This window comes from Pyrgilauda ruficollis, unplaced genomic scaffold (assembly GCF_017590135.1).
Source record: "Pyrgilauda ruficollis isolate IOZ18807 unplaced genomic scaffold, ASM1759013v1 scaffold6, whole genome shotgun sequence".
NCBI lineage: Eukaryota > Metazoa > Chordata > Aves > Passeriformes > Passeridae > Pyrgilauda > Pyrgilauda ruficollis.
Window position 1 is genome coordinate 1,186,475 of NW_024527710.1, and position 14,055 is coordinate 1,200,529.

At 38.9% G+C, this 14,055-nt stretch overlaps 1 protein-coding gene across 2 annotated transcripts in view; it reads left to right on the forward strand.

Moving 5' to 3' along the window:
• The window catches only part of PLPPR5 (phospholipid phosphatase related 5), a 45,176-nt gene that overhangs the window by 18,506 nt on the left and 12,615 nt on the right, over nucleotides 1-14,055 (forward strand). For both annotated transcript variants that reach the window (XR_005956471.1, XM_041483595.1), the window contains exons 2-3: nucleotides 2,847-2,979; nucleotides 5,212-5,462. Coding sequence is in view for 1 of the 2 variants with exons in the window: in XM_041483595.1 (XP_041339529.1) it covers nucleotides 2,847-2,979; nucleotides 5,212-5,462 (384 nt within the window). In the remaining variant the exon portion in view is untranslated. The remainder of the gene's footprint in view (nucleotides 1-2,846; nucleotides 2,980-5,211; nucleotides 5,463-14,055) is intronic.

The window sequence follows — 14,055 nt, forward strand, 5'->3', positions numbered from 1 at the left end:
TGATGTTGTCAGAACATTCAGATTCTCCGTTGCAATCTTTCACTGCCAGTTTTGGAATGTTCCAAAAACTTTTTGCCCTAAGACTTAGAGAAGTACACAAATAATTTGGTTAAATTAAATGCTGGTTACAACTGGCATATGCAGTGGAAGGGGTAATGGTGGTTCCTGTGCCAGCAGGAATACAGAAATTGCTCTTTCCAGGAATATATCAGGCATGCAAATTGCTGTAAAGTGCAGGGGAGATATTGCTTTCCTTTTCCTCTGCCATGTAGAGCTGATTATTGCCAGTGATGCTGGAGAAAGGAAGGGGAAGGAATTGCACTGGGAAGAAGAATTTCTCCTGGGATTTATTGAGATTGAAAAGGATTTTTCTTCCATTTCTGAAACATCAATAGGCTGATTATTGAGATGAGCAGTGGTTGTGCTGAAGGATGGAGGAAGGAGAACAGCTTTAGCTGAGCTGCCAGTACAGAAAAATAAAGAAGCTGTATTTATTGCCAAATTCTAGAGGGATTCTCTTGAAGCCAATCCACGGAAGTATAAAGATGAATGCCTTGTGTGCTCAATGACTCCTATTACTTCTGACAGTAGAGCACTAGGCCTTCTGTAGCAGAAGTTTGTCTTTAGCTGAGTTCCACATCCTTCTGACCCTTGCACCTACGTGCCCACCCTTAGAGTATTCTTGTTCAGCTAAGAGCTTGAATGCTCCTATTTTTGGAACAGAGGGTTTTCTTCATACAGGTCACCAACAAAGACAGGAAATGTAACAAGGCAGCAGCAAAGATCTAGATGCAGCCCATGAAGACATTGCTGGAAGTGAGAATCTCCTTTCCTATAACTGAACAAGCAGTTCTCTCTTTAGTAAATGCCAGCTTTCCTACCAGGCAAGAAGACAACCTTTATTCTTAGATCAGCAGATTCAGTCTCTGCTCAGAGCTGGAGAGTTGAGCTTGCTGGCACTCTAGGTTTTCTTGCAAAAGGTTGAGTACTGCATCTCACAGATGCTTCCTTTCTGCTGAATTCTGCTCTTTCCTGGAGTTTCAAAATCTGTTAAAATTTTACTGCAATCTCTTGAGTTTGGCAGAAAGAATTAAAGGCAGAATTTGACTCTATTCAGGTTGCCTAGTCCTTGAGAGGAAAGAAAAGCATTATTGTGACTCACAGTAAAAGTATTCGTGTTAGTGTTCTCACCTTTATGAATCACATTAAAACTGATATTTGTGGATATGTTTTTTTCATGAGAGCTATAGGGATCGTTGGGTTGAATTCTCCTCATAATTTGGATGATCTTGAATTCAAGGTTGAATTATTTTTCATGTATACTGATCATTTACTAATTATAGATGAAGAAATTCTACTTCACTAGGGTGGAAATTTGCTTGCATCACAACAGAGGGAAGATATTTGTTAGTTCAGGTATTGAAATTTTTGATTTATCTAAAAATTCCACTAGGATCTGAAGCCAGTCTAAAGTAATTGATAATGACTCTTTTGGTGATAAATTAAATTTTGCTTTTTACATACTTGCCTCCAGACTTATATTTGTTACTTGTGCCACATTATTTATAAGTAGCACTTTCCTCCACAATTTAGCTCAAGGATATCTGCATAATCTACAAACAGCTAAGGAATGTCATTAATTGCATCCTTCCTGTTGAGAACAAAATGTGCATGTGGGCCAGTGCCCACAGATTATTTTATTTATTTTGTAGAACTGTTCAGACCTATTGTGATATATGAAAATATTTATCTTTTCCTGTTTGGGCAAAGGTTTAGAAAGACCTTAGCAATTAATCAGACTTGATGGCATTATTGGTTGTATTTGTGGAGTATTAGGATTTCACTTTGGTAGTCTTCATTCTAGTTGATTAAAGTGTGATGTACCTGTCAATAATTTCATGCAGAGGAGTGGAAGGGCCTTGCCTGTGAGTCCGACAGTGAATCAGGGTTAGAATCCAGTGGTCAGTGTTTGACCCTTCTGCTCTGCTTTTAAATTATCTCTGCCATAAAGCTTCATATTGTATATCTGCTTGAAGTCTTGGCTTCAGCTATCAAGTCTCAATCCACAATTGTAGTTAATAAATTAAAGGTCATGCTTTGTTGTACAGGTAAATACATAACCTAGAGCAGATGTTTTACATTCAAAATATATTTTTTTTTAATTTGGTGATTTTTACGTTTTCTTGCCAACCATAATGTGAACGATATATAGACATGAGAACTTGATACATGCTTAATGTAAAAATATCAGTGGTGACACTTTGTTCAAGCATGATTAACAGAGCTAAAGCCAAACTTGATAAATTTAGCTAGCAAAATGTGAATCAAACCCTGTTAAGTACCTCCTGGCAAACCAAACCTCTGATGTGAACAGGAGCTCTGTTACGATTTTGTCCCCCTTTCTCTCTATCATAGTCCAGAATTTAAAGCTCAACCCTGGAAAGTTCTGGGTATCAGTGAATGCCATGTAGGAACTGAAATGCTGAGCATCTTGCAGGATTAGGCCTTTACTGTGGTCCAGATCTTGTGCATTATGTGATCTGTTGTTCTTGAACTAATAGATCTTTCTCTTTCCCCTCATCCTGAAATCTAGGTTATGTTATATTGACTACAAATCCTGGTTGTAATAATTTATTCTCTTTTAAGGCAAATAAAGTAAAGCAAGCCATAAGGCATATTCCCCTTATAAGAAGATTAATGTACAGAACTTGATTCACTTACGCTGTCTTTTGTGCTGGTTTGGTCTTGTTTCTTTAAGATGAGATGTCTGTCTCTGTAATATTTGTGTGTTTTACTTGCTGTAATCTGATGCACCATTTCTTTCCCCTTTTCTCTCCTCCCCTAAGATTATCGTTGGAGAAACTGCAGTCTTTTGTCTACAGTTAGCTACAAAGGATTTTGAAAACCAAGAGAAAACAATATTAACTGGAGACTGTTGTTATATAAATCCGCTGGTGCGCAGGACCATCCGATTCCTTGGTATGAGCAAAATTACTGCTTTCATTTTCTGAATGGTGAGAGTGATCAATTATGTCTTAATTTTGACCTCAGGAAAATATTCAGATAACCGTATTACATTTCATGTGTAGTCTTAACTCAGGTGCAGTTTTCCTTTTAGGCAGCAAATGCAGCTTTTTGGAAGTTTGGATTAAAAAACAGTTGCAGAAACAGCAGTAAAAGTAGAAGGAGCTGGGACCACTAGGGGGAAAGACAACCAGCAGGCATGAAGTGGGGTGAAGTGGAGAAAGGTGGTATCCTTGGGCCATATCTATAGCTGATAGTAAACACACACACCCCCCAAAGCTGAGGACATTGGGATATAAATGTGTATTTGAAGCCAAGCCAATTCAGCTGCTTTCTTAGCCTGGATATTGTCTTATAGCCTCTAGCAGAAAATTGTGCAAAATCCATGCTACATTGGTTTTAGCTGAAACTCCCCCATTGACTTTAGTAGCTATGAGATGTCATCTTTTCTGTTTAGTTCATTCTAAATGTGTTTGGAAGGAGAAATCCCACCACTCAAAATTTGTATTAGCCATTTCCAGATGCTGCTTTTTAATACATGTAGGGATGCCATAGCAGGGCTCAGTTCTTCTGTTTGGTTCTCTCTCATGGCTGCATCTGAAGGAAACAGCTGGAGGAATGAAGCCTTGGGGCAGCTCATCCTGCTGTGTGCCCCAGTCTCAGGGGGAGGGAGGGCATGTGCAGCTGTGTCTGTATTTGCAGTGTTTGTGTAACAACTGTGCCTGCCTTCCCAGAGTGCGATTGCCCCCTGTAAGGAGACTCTCTTGTATAGGCCTGGAGGAGGTGCAGAGTGATGATAAGGAGCTCCTCCCACTCCAGTTCCTCTCTGTGTAATCAGTGCCTGAGTTTTCTTCCCACTAAGTGGTCCCTTCTTCCTCACAGAAGCAAAAAGAATTTGGTTGTGATGACAGGAGTGAACAAAGGCCTCTCTGCTGTTCCAGTGGGTGAGGCATTGCTCCCCACTATGCTCCCCCAGCGTGACGTGTCCAGCTGTGTTGTGCAGTGCACACCCTTGGGATGGCTGAAAGGTCCTTCTGTGAAGTGACTTGGCCAGGCACAATGTGCTGCTCACCAGAGTCTAGCATCTTGGGAGGAATTAACATTAGTGTGACATGGCTGACCAGCCAGGATCCCAGAAATCAGCCTTGGTCCTCTAGCTTTGCTAAGAAAAATCCTGACCTTTATAACTGTATGTTTCTGTGGAATTATGTCTGCTGTGATGTTGATCCTTTAAAGTCTTCATAGTGCCCCATGAAACTGGGATTTTCCAGAGCTCACCCTATATTCACAGTGAATTGGAGTATGAGAAAGGTAAGGTGATTAGCCCATAGAAATGTAGGGGGAAATCTATAGCTCAGGTGGAATTGGAACAGGCATCCACTGGCTTTGCCTGCCGGTCAGGCTGCTGTGTTTGCATGTTCTTCCAGAGCTCATTTTCTATTTACAAAAGGATAGAGAGGGACCTCAGAATGGCAAAAATCTGTTTTCTTTTAAGTAATCAGTAATTTGCATTTACATTCTAATGAATGAATACATGTGCTTAATGCTTTGCTGATATGTCTGATTAAAAAAACTGTTTAGCATAAGTAGTTCCTCAAATATATAAATCTTTAGCTCACTGTGTTCATACTGTGATTAATATGCTATGCATAGAGATTTACCCAGTAGCAGGCAGATGAAGACAACTGGTGTGTGGCAATATTTAATTATTCAGTACTTTAGATTCTGTACAGCTGCAAGGGGGGGAAAAAAAAAGTTTTTCCAGTGTGTGTTATGACTTTACAAGTTACTTCTTCATCAGGATCTCACCTTAGTTTTCAAGCAGATTTATCGGGTGAAGAATTTCCCTCTGTCACTTCTGTTTAGGGAACATGGGCAAAAGTTAGGTACCAGTAAAGCCAGCTACCCCAAACAGGGGATATGCATGGCTGTGGGGCCCAGGAAAGCAGGCTGCTTGCACAAGGGGTGAGTGTTCCTATGAAAAATGGGAGAGACATCAGGTGTGTGGGTACATTGCAGTGTTCCTGCTGCAGTTTTGTAGGAAAATACCATTTCCAGCATGAGCCGTGCTCTTTGGGTACAGTACATGGGAGGATTTTTCATGTTCTTAAATGGAAGAAGCTGGTCTATTGCTGTGATAAATACTATAAATTGTCAGAAAATTTAACTCTTTGTTTCCCTCTTTAGGAATTTATGCATTTGGACTGTTTGCTACGGACATCTTTGTAAATGCTGGACAAGTAGTAACAGGGAATCTTGCACCCCATTTTCTTGCACTTTGTAAACCCAACTATACAGCACTTGGATGTAAACAGTATACCCAATTCATCAGTAGCGTACATGCCTGCACTGGAAATCCAGACCTTATCATGAAAGCCAGAAAGACTTTCCCATCCAAAGAAGCAGCGCTAAGCATATATGCAGCTATGTATCTGGCTGTAAGTATATTATATTATTTAATAGCACTATATTTTTGAGAGCCAATGGCTGGCACTCTGAGGGGGAGGAGGGAGGAATGGGCAGAAGAAGAGGCCCAAAATTGGCTGGTTTTCTGCATGCAAGTCTTCTGTGAGTTACTGTGAGAATGATTCATTTGGCTTAATTCTGACAAGGTGTAGTGGTTTCTGATCCTTGAAAGCCAAGACAATGCTAAGAGAGGACAAGTTGTCCATAAAGGTTATAATCTATGGATTTAGGATACTCAGTTCCTTGGCTTACTTTTCCCCCATTTCAAGGATGTGTGGGACAATCCTGTGCTGGGTGCTAAGGAGTAAGGGTAGGGATTTCCTCTGACTGGTAGTGGTACCTCTCTGTGTTCTGACCCAGTGCAGATCAGTAGAATCACACATGGCCATATTCTTTGAGGTGAAACAGAAGGGTGAGTTATATGGATGTCTGATCTCTGCATGTTTCTCAATATCCCCGTGTGTCTTTTGGTACCAGAATTGGTGTTTATAGGTACCTCATGCAAAGTCAGCTTGGCTTGTATTAGGCAATAAAGTGGGCTACAGGACAGTCCACCCTTTTTTCCCTCTCTCCTCTCTTTTAAAGGGAGAGATGAACAGCACTGGGATAAAACTTGGTGTTGACTGCATGGATCAGAGCTGTTGTACAGGTTGTGGAAAGGAAGAGTCACCGTTTAGTCTCACTCAAGTAACTCAGGTGTAGTTTGGAGTGCACATCATTCTAGTCTTAAGCAGGAGCAAGCACATCTTGTTCCTTTGCTGGGGACAAGTTCTCCCCAGCAGATGCATGTGGGAGTGTCTTACCTGACCTGTGCTGGTAATCACAGCCCTCTGTAGCCCTTTGGATGAGCCCAGGGCTGCCTTCACAGTGTCAGTGGGAAACTAGGCAGGTGTGTGGTCATTGCAGGAGTCAGCCCTTGTGTTCCCTCAGTGGCCTGCCCATAGGTGTGTGTATGTGTATGTATGCACATGTAGATAGACGTGTGTGAGTGTGCATTGCTTTTGAGCACTTACCAGTTGAGCCAGCTTTTAATTCCTGACTGATCTGGCAGGTGACACTTGACAATATGGCAAAGATCTCGGCCTCAGTGTGTCAGCTCAATGCTTCTACTCAGGATTTTAGAACCAGTGGCTTAAAATCTGCAGCACTGATGGTAACATTTGCCAGGTTCCTTGTGAGCAATGTCTGTTTAAGAGATGTTGATCATCAGTTAGCACAGGCAAGTGTTTGCAAATAAGAGATGAACAATAATATTATATTGTTTAACTTGAGGCAAGTATAAGTCTTCTACTATTACTGTCCGTATTTGGGGAGATATCTAAGGATGAGACACTCTAAATTTGATGCAAGTTATTTTAGAAAATACTCAGAATTTTTTGTTTTAATTGCTCCTATATTTCTCATCTGTCTGTAAAGTTGGATTTCTACTGTTGCCAAGAGTCAGAGTAACTAGGAAACCAGCTATTGAGCTACTGCAAAGCAGAAAGTAAAATAGTATTAATGCATACATTCGAAAAACAAAAAACAGGCATCAGTAAGGTTTAACACCTAATATAAGTGGCTTTTGACATGAGCAAGAATACTTTATGCAAACCTTGTCTGTGGTCAATATACAGTTAGCAATATAAAAAATTAAAGTTGCTGAGATCCATTTCATCACTATTTGCTCTTTCAGTAACTATAGAAATGAATATATCCTATGTCATTACTCCTGCATGGTGCTTGACACTGCTATCATTTAACTAAAGCACTATTAACTACTCTAAGGACTTCTGAGTTCCTGTAGTAGCTCCTTGTTACAATATTGTCAGGTTCATTGTTTTTGGTTTTGTTTTTTGGTTTTTTTTCCTTAAACCCTAAGCATGACTGAATCTAAAAATACTATTTATTACAATCCAAGGGAAAAAAAAAAATCAATGTTCCAGTATTTGGGGTCGTGTCCTTACACTGCCATGATGTTTATCAGGATAGTTGGCCCTAAATAACAATTTTCTCATCACTGTTCACTGGAGTAGAAGATTTAAAACAGTAGCCTAGTCTTTCTATGAGCCATGCCACAACAGTTATTGACAGCATGGACATAAAGACCTCCATATATTACTCACTTTTTCATTAGCATATAATCTTTGGTACAATATGTACTTTCTTTTTGGTTAGCAGAAATTTTGGAGAGAGGGGGAGATTGTTATGGAATCCTCCCTGGTTATTTCAGTCAGCTGGGCACAAAACAAAACCAGCTTAAAGGAAAAAAAAGCCACACAAAGAGCTGATACAAGGGTCCTTGCTCTCCGAGGCAGTGAAGTAAATGCTTTTGGACTTGTGTGATTTCACCAATCAACCAATTTAGAAACAAAGCTTACGCTTTATCTAATAATTCCCTTATCTCATTCCATTTAAGTGCAGCCACGTCCTTATCACCTTACCATCTGTGCATATTGTCTTGTTAACAATAGCTTCTTTTTTCTAAGTTCTTGAGTCTTCCATTTCCCCCTTTTCCCCCTTCTGAGAGTGGGTGGCTGCTATGGTAACTCAGAATTCCCTTGAAAGTACAGTCGTTTTCAAACAGTTGTTTTGCTAGTATTTAGAGCTTTGTAATGTTTGCCTCCATTACTTCCAGTGTCTATCAAGAGAGATTGGAATGGAAATATTGAATGGCAGTGCTGTGGTTAGGTGTTTTCTCTACCCTGTCCAAACACCGATGCATTACCTTTCTTCTTCAAACTTTCAGGTTTATTCTTTCCAGTGTACCAGTGTTTTCAAAACGAGCTACTGTAAATCTGTTATGAAATCTCTAATTAATCTGACTGGTGCCTGGTTTTTCCTTAGGTGTCTGCGCTGATCTCATTGGAGATATTTTGTTTGTTTGTTTTGGTTGAGTTGGGTTAATAAGTTGACTGCATCTACTTTCATTTCTTACTAGCATTGCAATTCACCCTTTCTCAGATGGAACAATATTTGCTGCATAGGCAAACATTGCAGCTTTATTAAACAGTATGTAATTGTATAAGACACACTTTGATATACATAAGCTGACATAGCCTGGACAATTAGAAGGAAGTTTTGAAGCAGCCCAGTATGCACATACTTGGGGTATTTTCTACAGTTGAGACACAGGAAGTGGAAGTCATAAGTGTTTTTTTGTTAGGATTTCAAAGTGATATGTGAAGATCTAGTCAGACTAATCCCATAGATTTAAATTTAAGACTTATGACAAACACTTATCCTTTGGTACTGCAGACCTAGGGGATTGGTCATGGCTAGCTGTAGTTCAAGGGGAATTTTAATTCTATGAAGTTTTGCCCTTTTTTTTTGTTGTTCTTACTGCATTTCACAGAAGCAGTTGGATAGGGTAGTGTTTGAACTTTGTGTTACTACACACATTTCAGGCTTGCTTTGGGTTTGTAGTGATAGAGGAACAGGCTTCATGTCTTGATAGTTGACACAGCCTTTAAGTCTGTAGGCAGCTTTTGTTGCTTTGTACTCTGAACCCTTGGCCTCAACTGTGACTTCAGACGGGACTAGCAGATTGTAAAGCCTACAAATAATTGTTTCCTCTCTGCAGAGCTTTTGTTTGGCCCATGATCATGTTTTCTGCAAGGCTCTTGCTCCTGGCATTTTGCTGCATTGATTTTGCTGTTCAGTGTGTTTATAAGTCACTGGGAAAAGACAAGACAGTCTGGGTAACAGTGCTGGCAGCGTGGTGACATTCTCCTCAGTGTCACTCCTTGATCCAGTTATAGGTGTAGGTGTAGTCTTGCCTGTCCTTTGTCTTAAAGTGCCTATTAGATTCCAGCTAAATGGGCAGCTGGTGAAGGCATGATAGGCTTCTCAGACAGAGTTAAGGGAGTGTTCAGGAGGAAAAGGACTAGCAGAGCCACCTCGCTGAACTGACTTTGTTGTCCATTTTTTGTTAGGAAATTAAAGGATTCTTCTGGCTGCCTTTCAGGAATAGTGCTAGGAATGTGGAATTTCTTCTCAGTATCTGGTGCAGCAAGTATACCTCAGTACTGATAATAAAACATATGTCATGAGCTTCACAAATTGAGTGCATTGGTTTGGTTCAGACCAAATAATAAAATAGTATTACTATTTGAGCCAGGAATTTATCTAAAGACCTCTGTAAATTTCATGTCAGTCACCTCTTCATTACAATTGATATCATCAAAAAAAACCAGCCTTTGTAATAGGTGTTTTATGGTCTTGGTACAGAGAAAGATACCTCTTACCTTCTCCAGTGGTTTTACAGTTACAGCTGTGGGGAGCTTGTAGTGGGAAAATTAATAGTAAAGTCCAGAATTCTAGAATTTCTTTTCCTTTTGCCAAGCTAGCCCCTGACTTTGAAAGGTAATTTTTGTTTAACGTCATAAATAATTAGATCAAAACATATAGAGAAAGCTGGAGGAGGCTTCAAAAACACTAAAAAAAAGCCTTCAGTGGACAGTTGCAGAAGGACCCAGATGATTTGAGAATATGACTTTGGTTTGCTCTAGAAATAGTTTGACGCATTAATTATTACCAAAGGAAGCTTAAAAGATTTTGGATTTTCAAACTGAATTCTAACTAAACACTGAACCTGTTTATAGGTTACAACAGCCCACTATTTTTTCAGCTTTTTGATATGAGTGTCTCTATTCTTATAGGTCTGATGAATATTGAAAATTCCTTGGATGGAACATTTATAACATTACTTACATTACGTAAATAGTTCAAGATAATTTCTTTAATGCTAGCCCATTGTAAAACCAAATGAAAACATGAGATAATTTATGTTTGAAGTGCTGCCTGGGATCAGTGCCTGTACAATAATTTCTTCCTCATTCTTCTTGTTGCCTTATGAGTCATTATTCACTGCCCACTGATGGATTGGTCTTTGTCAGTCTCCCAGGCCATCTAAATCAGGGAGAAATGAAAGAGCAGATGCAGAAGGGATCTTCTTACCTGTGTCCCTGGGCCCCAGGCTGATGAAATCAGCAAGGAAAATTATCTTCCCTCCTGGCTGGAGCACCCAGCCTGATGTGTAGCTCCAATGTAGCTAAAATGGGATTCTGAGACCTGTTACACCTGTGTTTGTGTGCATAGATATTGGTGTGGGTGGGCCTAAAGATAGCTGAAAGATGCCTAGAAAGAGCTTGCAGCATAGCCCAAGAATCCACTTTGTCCTGCACTTCACATACAGCTCCTGTTCTTTTCTTAACATGTTTTGGAATTATTTTATTTGTACTAGATTTAAGACAAACTTCACATGAGACTTGCAACCTGACACTTTTGAAGTACTTTGCCAGTACAAGCTAAATGCCAAGGCTATGATTGTTCCATACACTATGGTGTGAGCCAGTCACACCAGAAACTTCACAGGGAGCTTGCTTTGTCTTTGGTGGTGATGGTGATAATTTCTTTCAAATTGTTTTCAAACCTGCTTCAATTAAAGGTTTTCTTTCAATTTATGAAGTTCTCTTACAACTTCATTTCCAGTATCTTGAAGACTGAAGGTCAAATGTTTGTGTTTTTCTGAAAATCTAGTAAATATTGTTATATTGTGCAATCAGGTAACAATCCACCTCCTTACATGACTCTCTGCCTGTGTCTGCTTACTGTGACAGCTCTCTGTCTTTTAATACTAAAATCTTATTTCAGGAAAAAGGAACAGCAACAGCAGAAGTTCTTCAAGAGAAGATTCACTACAGTTCTGATGTTGCAGGAGAACGTGCAGCCTGCAATATTAATTCTAACTACTGTATCAATCCTTGACCTTACATACAAAATCTCAGCTGTTGGTCTTGCTGTTGACTAATGTACAAGTTTTCTTTCATTGGAAAACTCCTCTCACAATTTTTGTTCTTAAAAGGAATGTGGATGAAGTTGTTCAGTAAACATCTTTAGCCCTGTAAAAAGTTATACTGTCATTCATTCCTACTAATGTTTTAAATCACTGAGCTATTTTCCTTTGTTGATACTGCGTTTAATATTTATTAAAAGTGAGTGAAACATCCTGTCATCTTTTCAGGTTGTTTATTCTTAGTCAATTATTGAGTGTGCTGGTTTATAGTTTTTCCACCAGAATCAAGAAGAAAACAGCTGCTTAATTATATTTTATTCTTAGTGTAGATCAGGTAGTTGACTGTTAATGTATTATACTGGAGCTGCAAGAGGCCAAGTTTAAAAATGGGTATCTGTGAATCTTGCCTTGGAGGAAGCTATATTTGTTATATAGAGTTTTTCAAATACAGACTTTTTGTCACGGTGTTTCAGGAAAGTTTGGCCTGTTTTTATTGATTCTCTTGTATTGTAATATAATGCTATTCCTTACATGAGTAGTACCTGTTCTTTAAAGAAAAGATAGATATGGTACCTGTGCTGGCAGAACCCTCAGGTTATTCTGAATAATGAGCTGGGCATGACAACCATGACTGCTCATATAAGGAGGGGACTTGGCAAATGGAGGTCTCTGCTCATGTGGGGCACAGCATGAATATGTGGTTGTTTTTCCTCCGTGCTTTGAGTGGGGATTTGAAGGACATACTTGGTTGTAAAAACATTCTGAGAATTTTATGCAGAACATTTTTTGGGTTCAGCTTTATATTAAAAATGTTGAAATTTGATTGAAGTACTGCAGAATCAAGTATTTGTACTATAATGTGTTTTGTCTTACTAAAATTGAGATAATCTTCTTGGGCAATGACAAGTTGTTATAGATAAATGAAATATGTCACCATGACCTGCCTTAAGCAAATGTTTCCTTCTCAGTAGTCATTTCAATTTAATATAACCCAATACACAATTAAGTGCAGGATAGCTTCCTGCTAACTCCCCTGTGTCAACTTCACCCAAGCTGTATTTGAAATTTGATTTTCTTATTGTGTATTAAAAATATTCCAGTGTTTTTCCTAGCACCAGCTGTCCTAACACATAGTATGAATGTGGATAATGGTGGTAGTATCCAGTAGAACAATGAGACTCACTAAAACAGATGGTTGCTGTATTAATTCAGTGTGCAGTACTTGGTCTATAGCTTGGAGAAAACCAGTGGTGCTAAAAAGCTGTATGTTAAAATTGCATTTCTCTCTTATTACCTTTCTGCATGGTAAGAGCAGCTCACTGAAGACACCCTGCAAGAGTACAATGAGCTAAGATAAAAGAATAATCAGCATAAAAAATTAACTGTTTCTGAAATGGTCTAGGAAGAAGAGAGGATAATGTGGCTTGAAGATAAACCCCAAAACTCTTTTTTTCAAACCTTTGCTTTGTCTGAATTAGTGGAAATCTTTCTACTAGTTTCCTGTTCATCATATAAAGTACACTGAAGGTTTGTGTGTTGCACTTCTCAGATGTTACTTTAAGATCAAGCTTTGTTTCATCCTCTAAGCCATGGATCTTTCTCTAGTGTTTTGAATAAAATTACTGTTAGATGATACTTGTTTTAGACAAGCACTGACCACTACTTCTTCACTTAATTTATTGTAACTATAACCACACTTTCTAAACCGCTTCTTGGCTGGATTATTGTGGCACTTTGTAAACTGATTCCCTGGTAAATTCCGCTAAAGTTTCAGACAGTACAAAAAAAACCCCAAACAAACCCAAAGGACTGCCCATTTGTTGGCCAAAGAAGCGCTACTGATTCTTCAATGCAGACTCATCTGTTTTCCTTTGTAGTCCAAAGTGATGGCATTACAAATTTGGAATTTCCAGTGAAACACTATAGGAAATACTGGCATTCTTCTGTTCAAAAACTTAAATCCTGTTTAAAGTTTGAAGATTTAGGGTTTCAGTTTAATTACAGAAACATCTTCTGCGGAGTAGAAACTTTTTCTGTCAAAAATCTTATTAGCTGAAGTATAATTTTTTTTTTTTTTTTGGAAGGTGGGGAGGAGGGGTGTTGCAAGTGGTCTTAATGCCGAGATAAGAGAATGGAAAGTCTAATATTTGGTATTAATTTCTTCCATTGGTTCATCAGAGCTTGGGACGTGCTGGGTTAAACCTGGTAGTCACTAATGCACTTCTAGGGCAGAAATGCTGCTTGTTATCAGGCACTGCTTTTAATTCAGAAGTATTGCACAGGGAGAATTAGACTGCAGCAGGACAAATGGATTTCTCAGCCTGATGCATAAAACCTGCAGCATTTATATTGGTTTATGTGAAGCACGGGGTTGTATTAGTTCAGCACTGGTTGAAAGTATTATTATATTCGCTGGTTGAAACTATATTTATGAAAGGGGATGCTGGCATTTAGTTCAATTTTCACTGCTCTTTGACACTGTTTTTTTCCTTTTCACTGATTTTTGACAAATCACTAATTAGTCACATAAAGAAATGGTGTATAAGGAAGAAAGAGAATACATAAAGACCTTGTTTTTATTAGCAAAAGCCTTTCTTACTCTGCCTGGCAGCTTGTAATAGTACTAGTAGTACTTCAGGGTAAATATTTTTTCTGTTACTGTCAACATAGCCCAGTGAAAAATCAGTCTCTTTACTTCTATGCATTAATAAATAAATAGACAGACTGAGAGTAATCGGATAGGATTGTCCAATTTGCCTGGTTTTCTGTAGGCTTTTCAGGTTCATGTA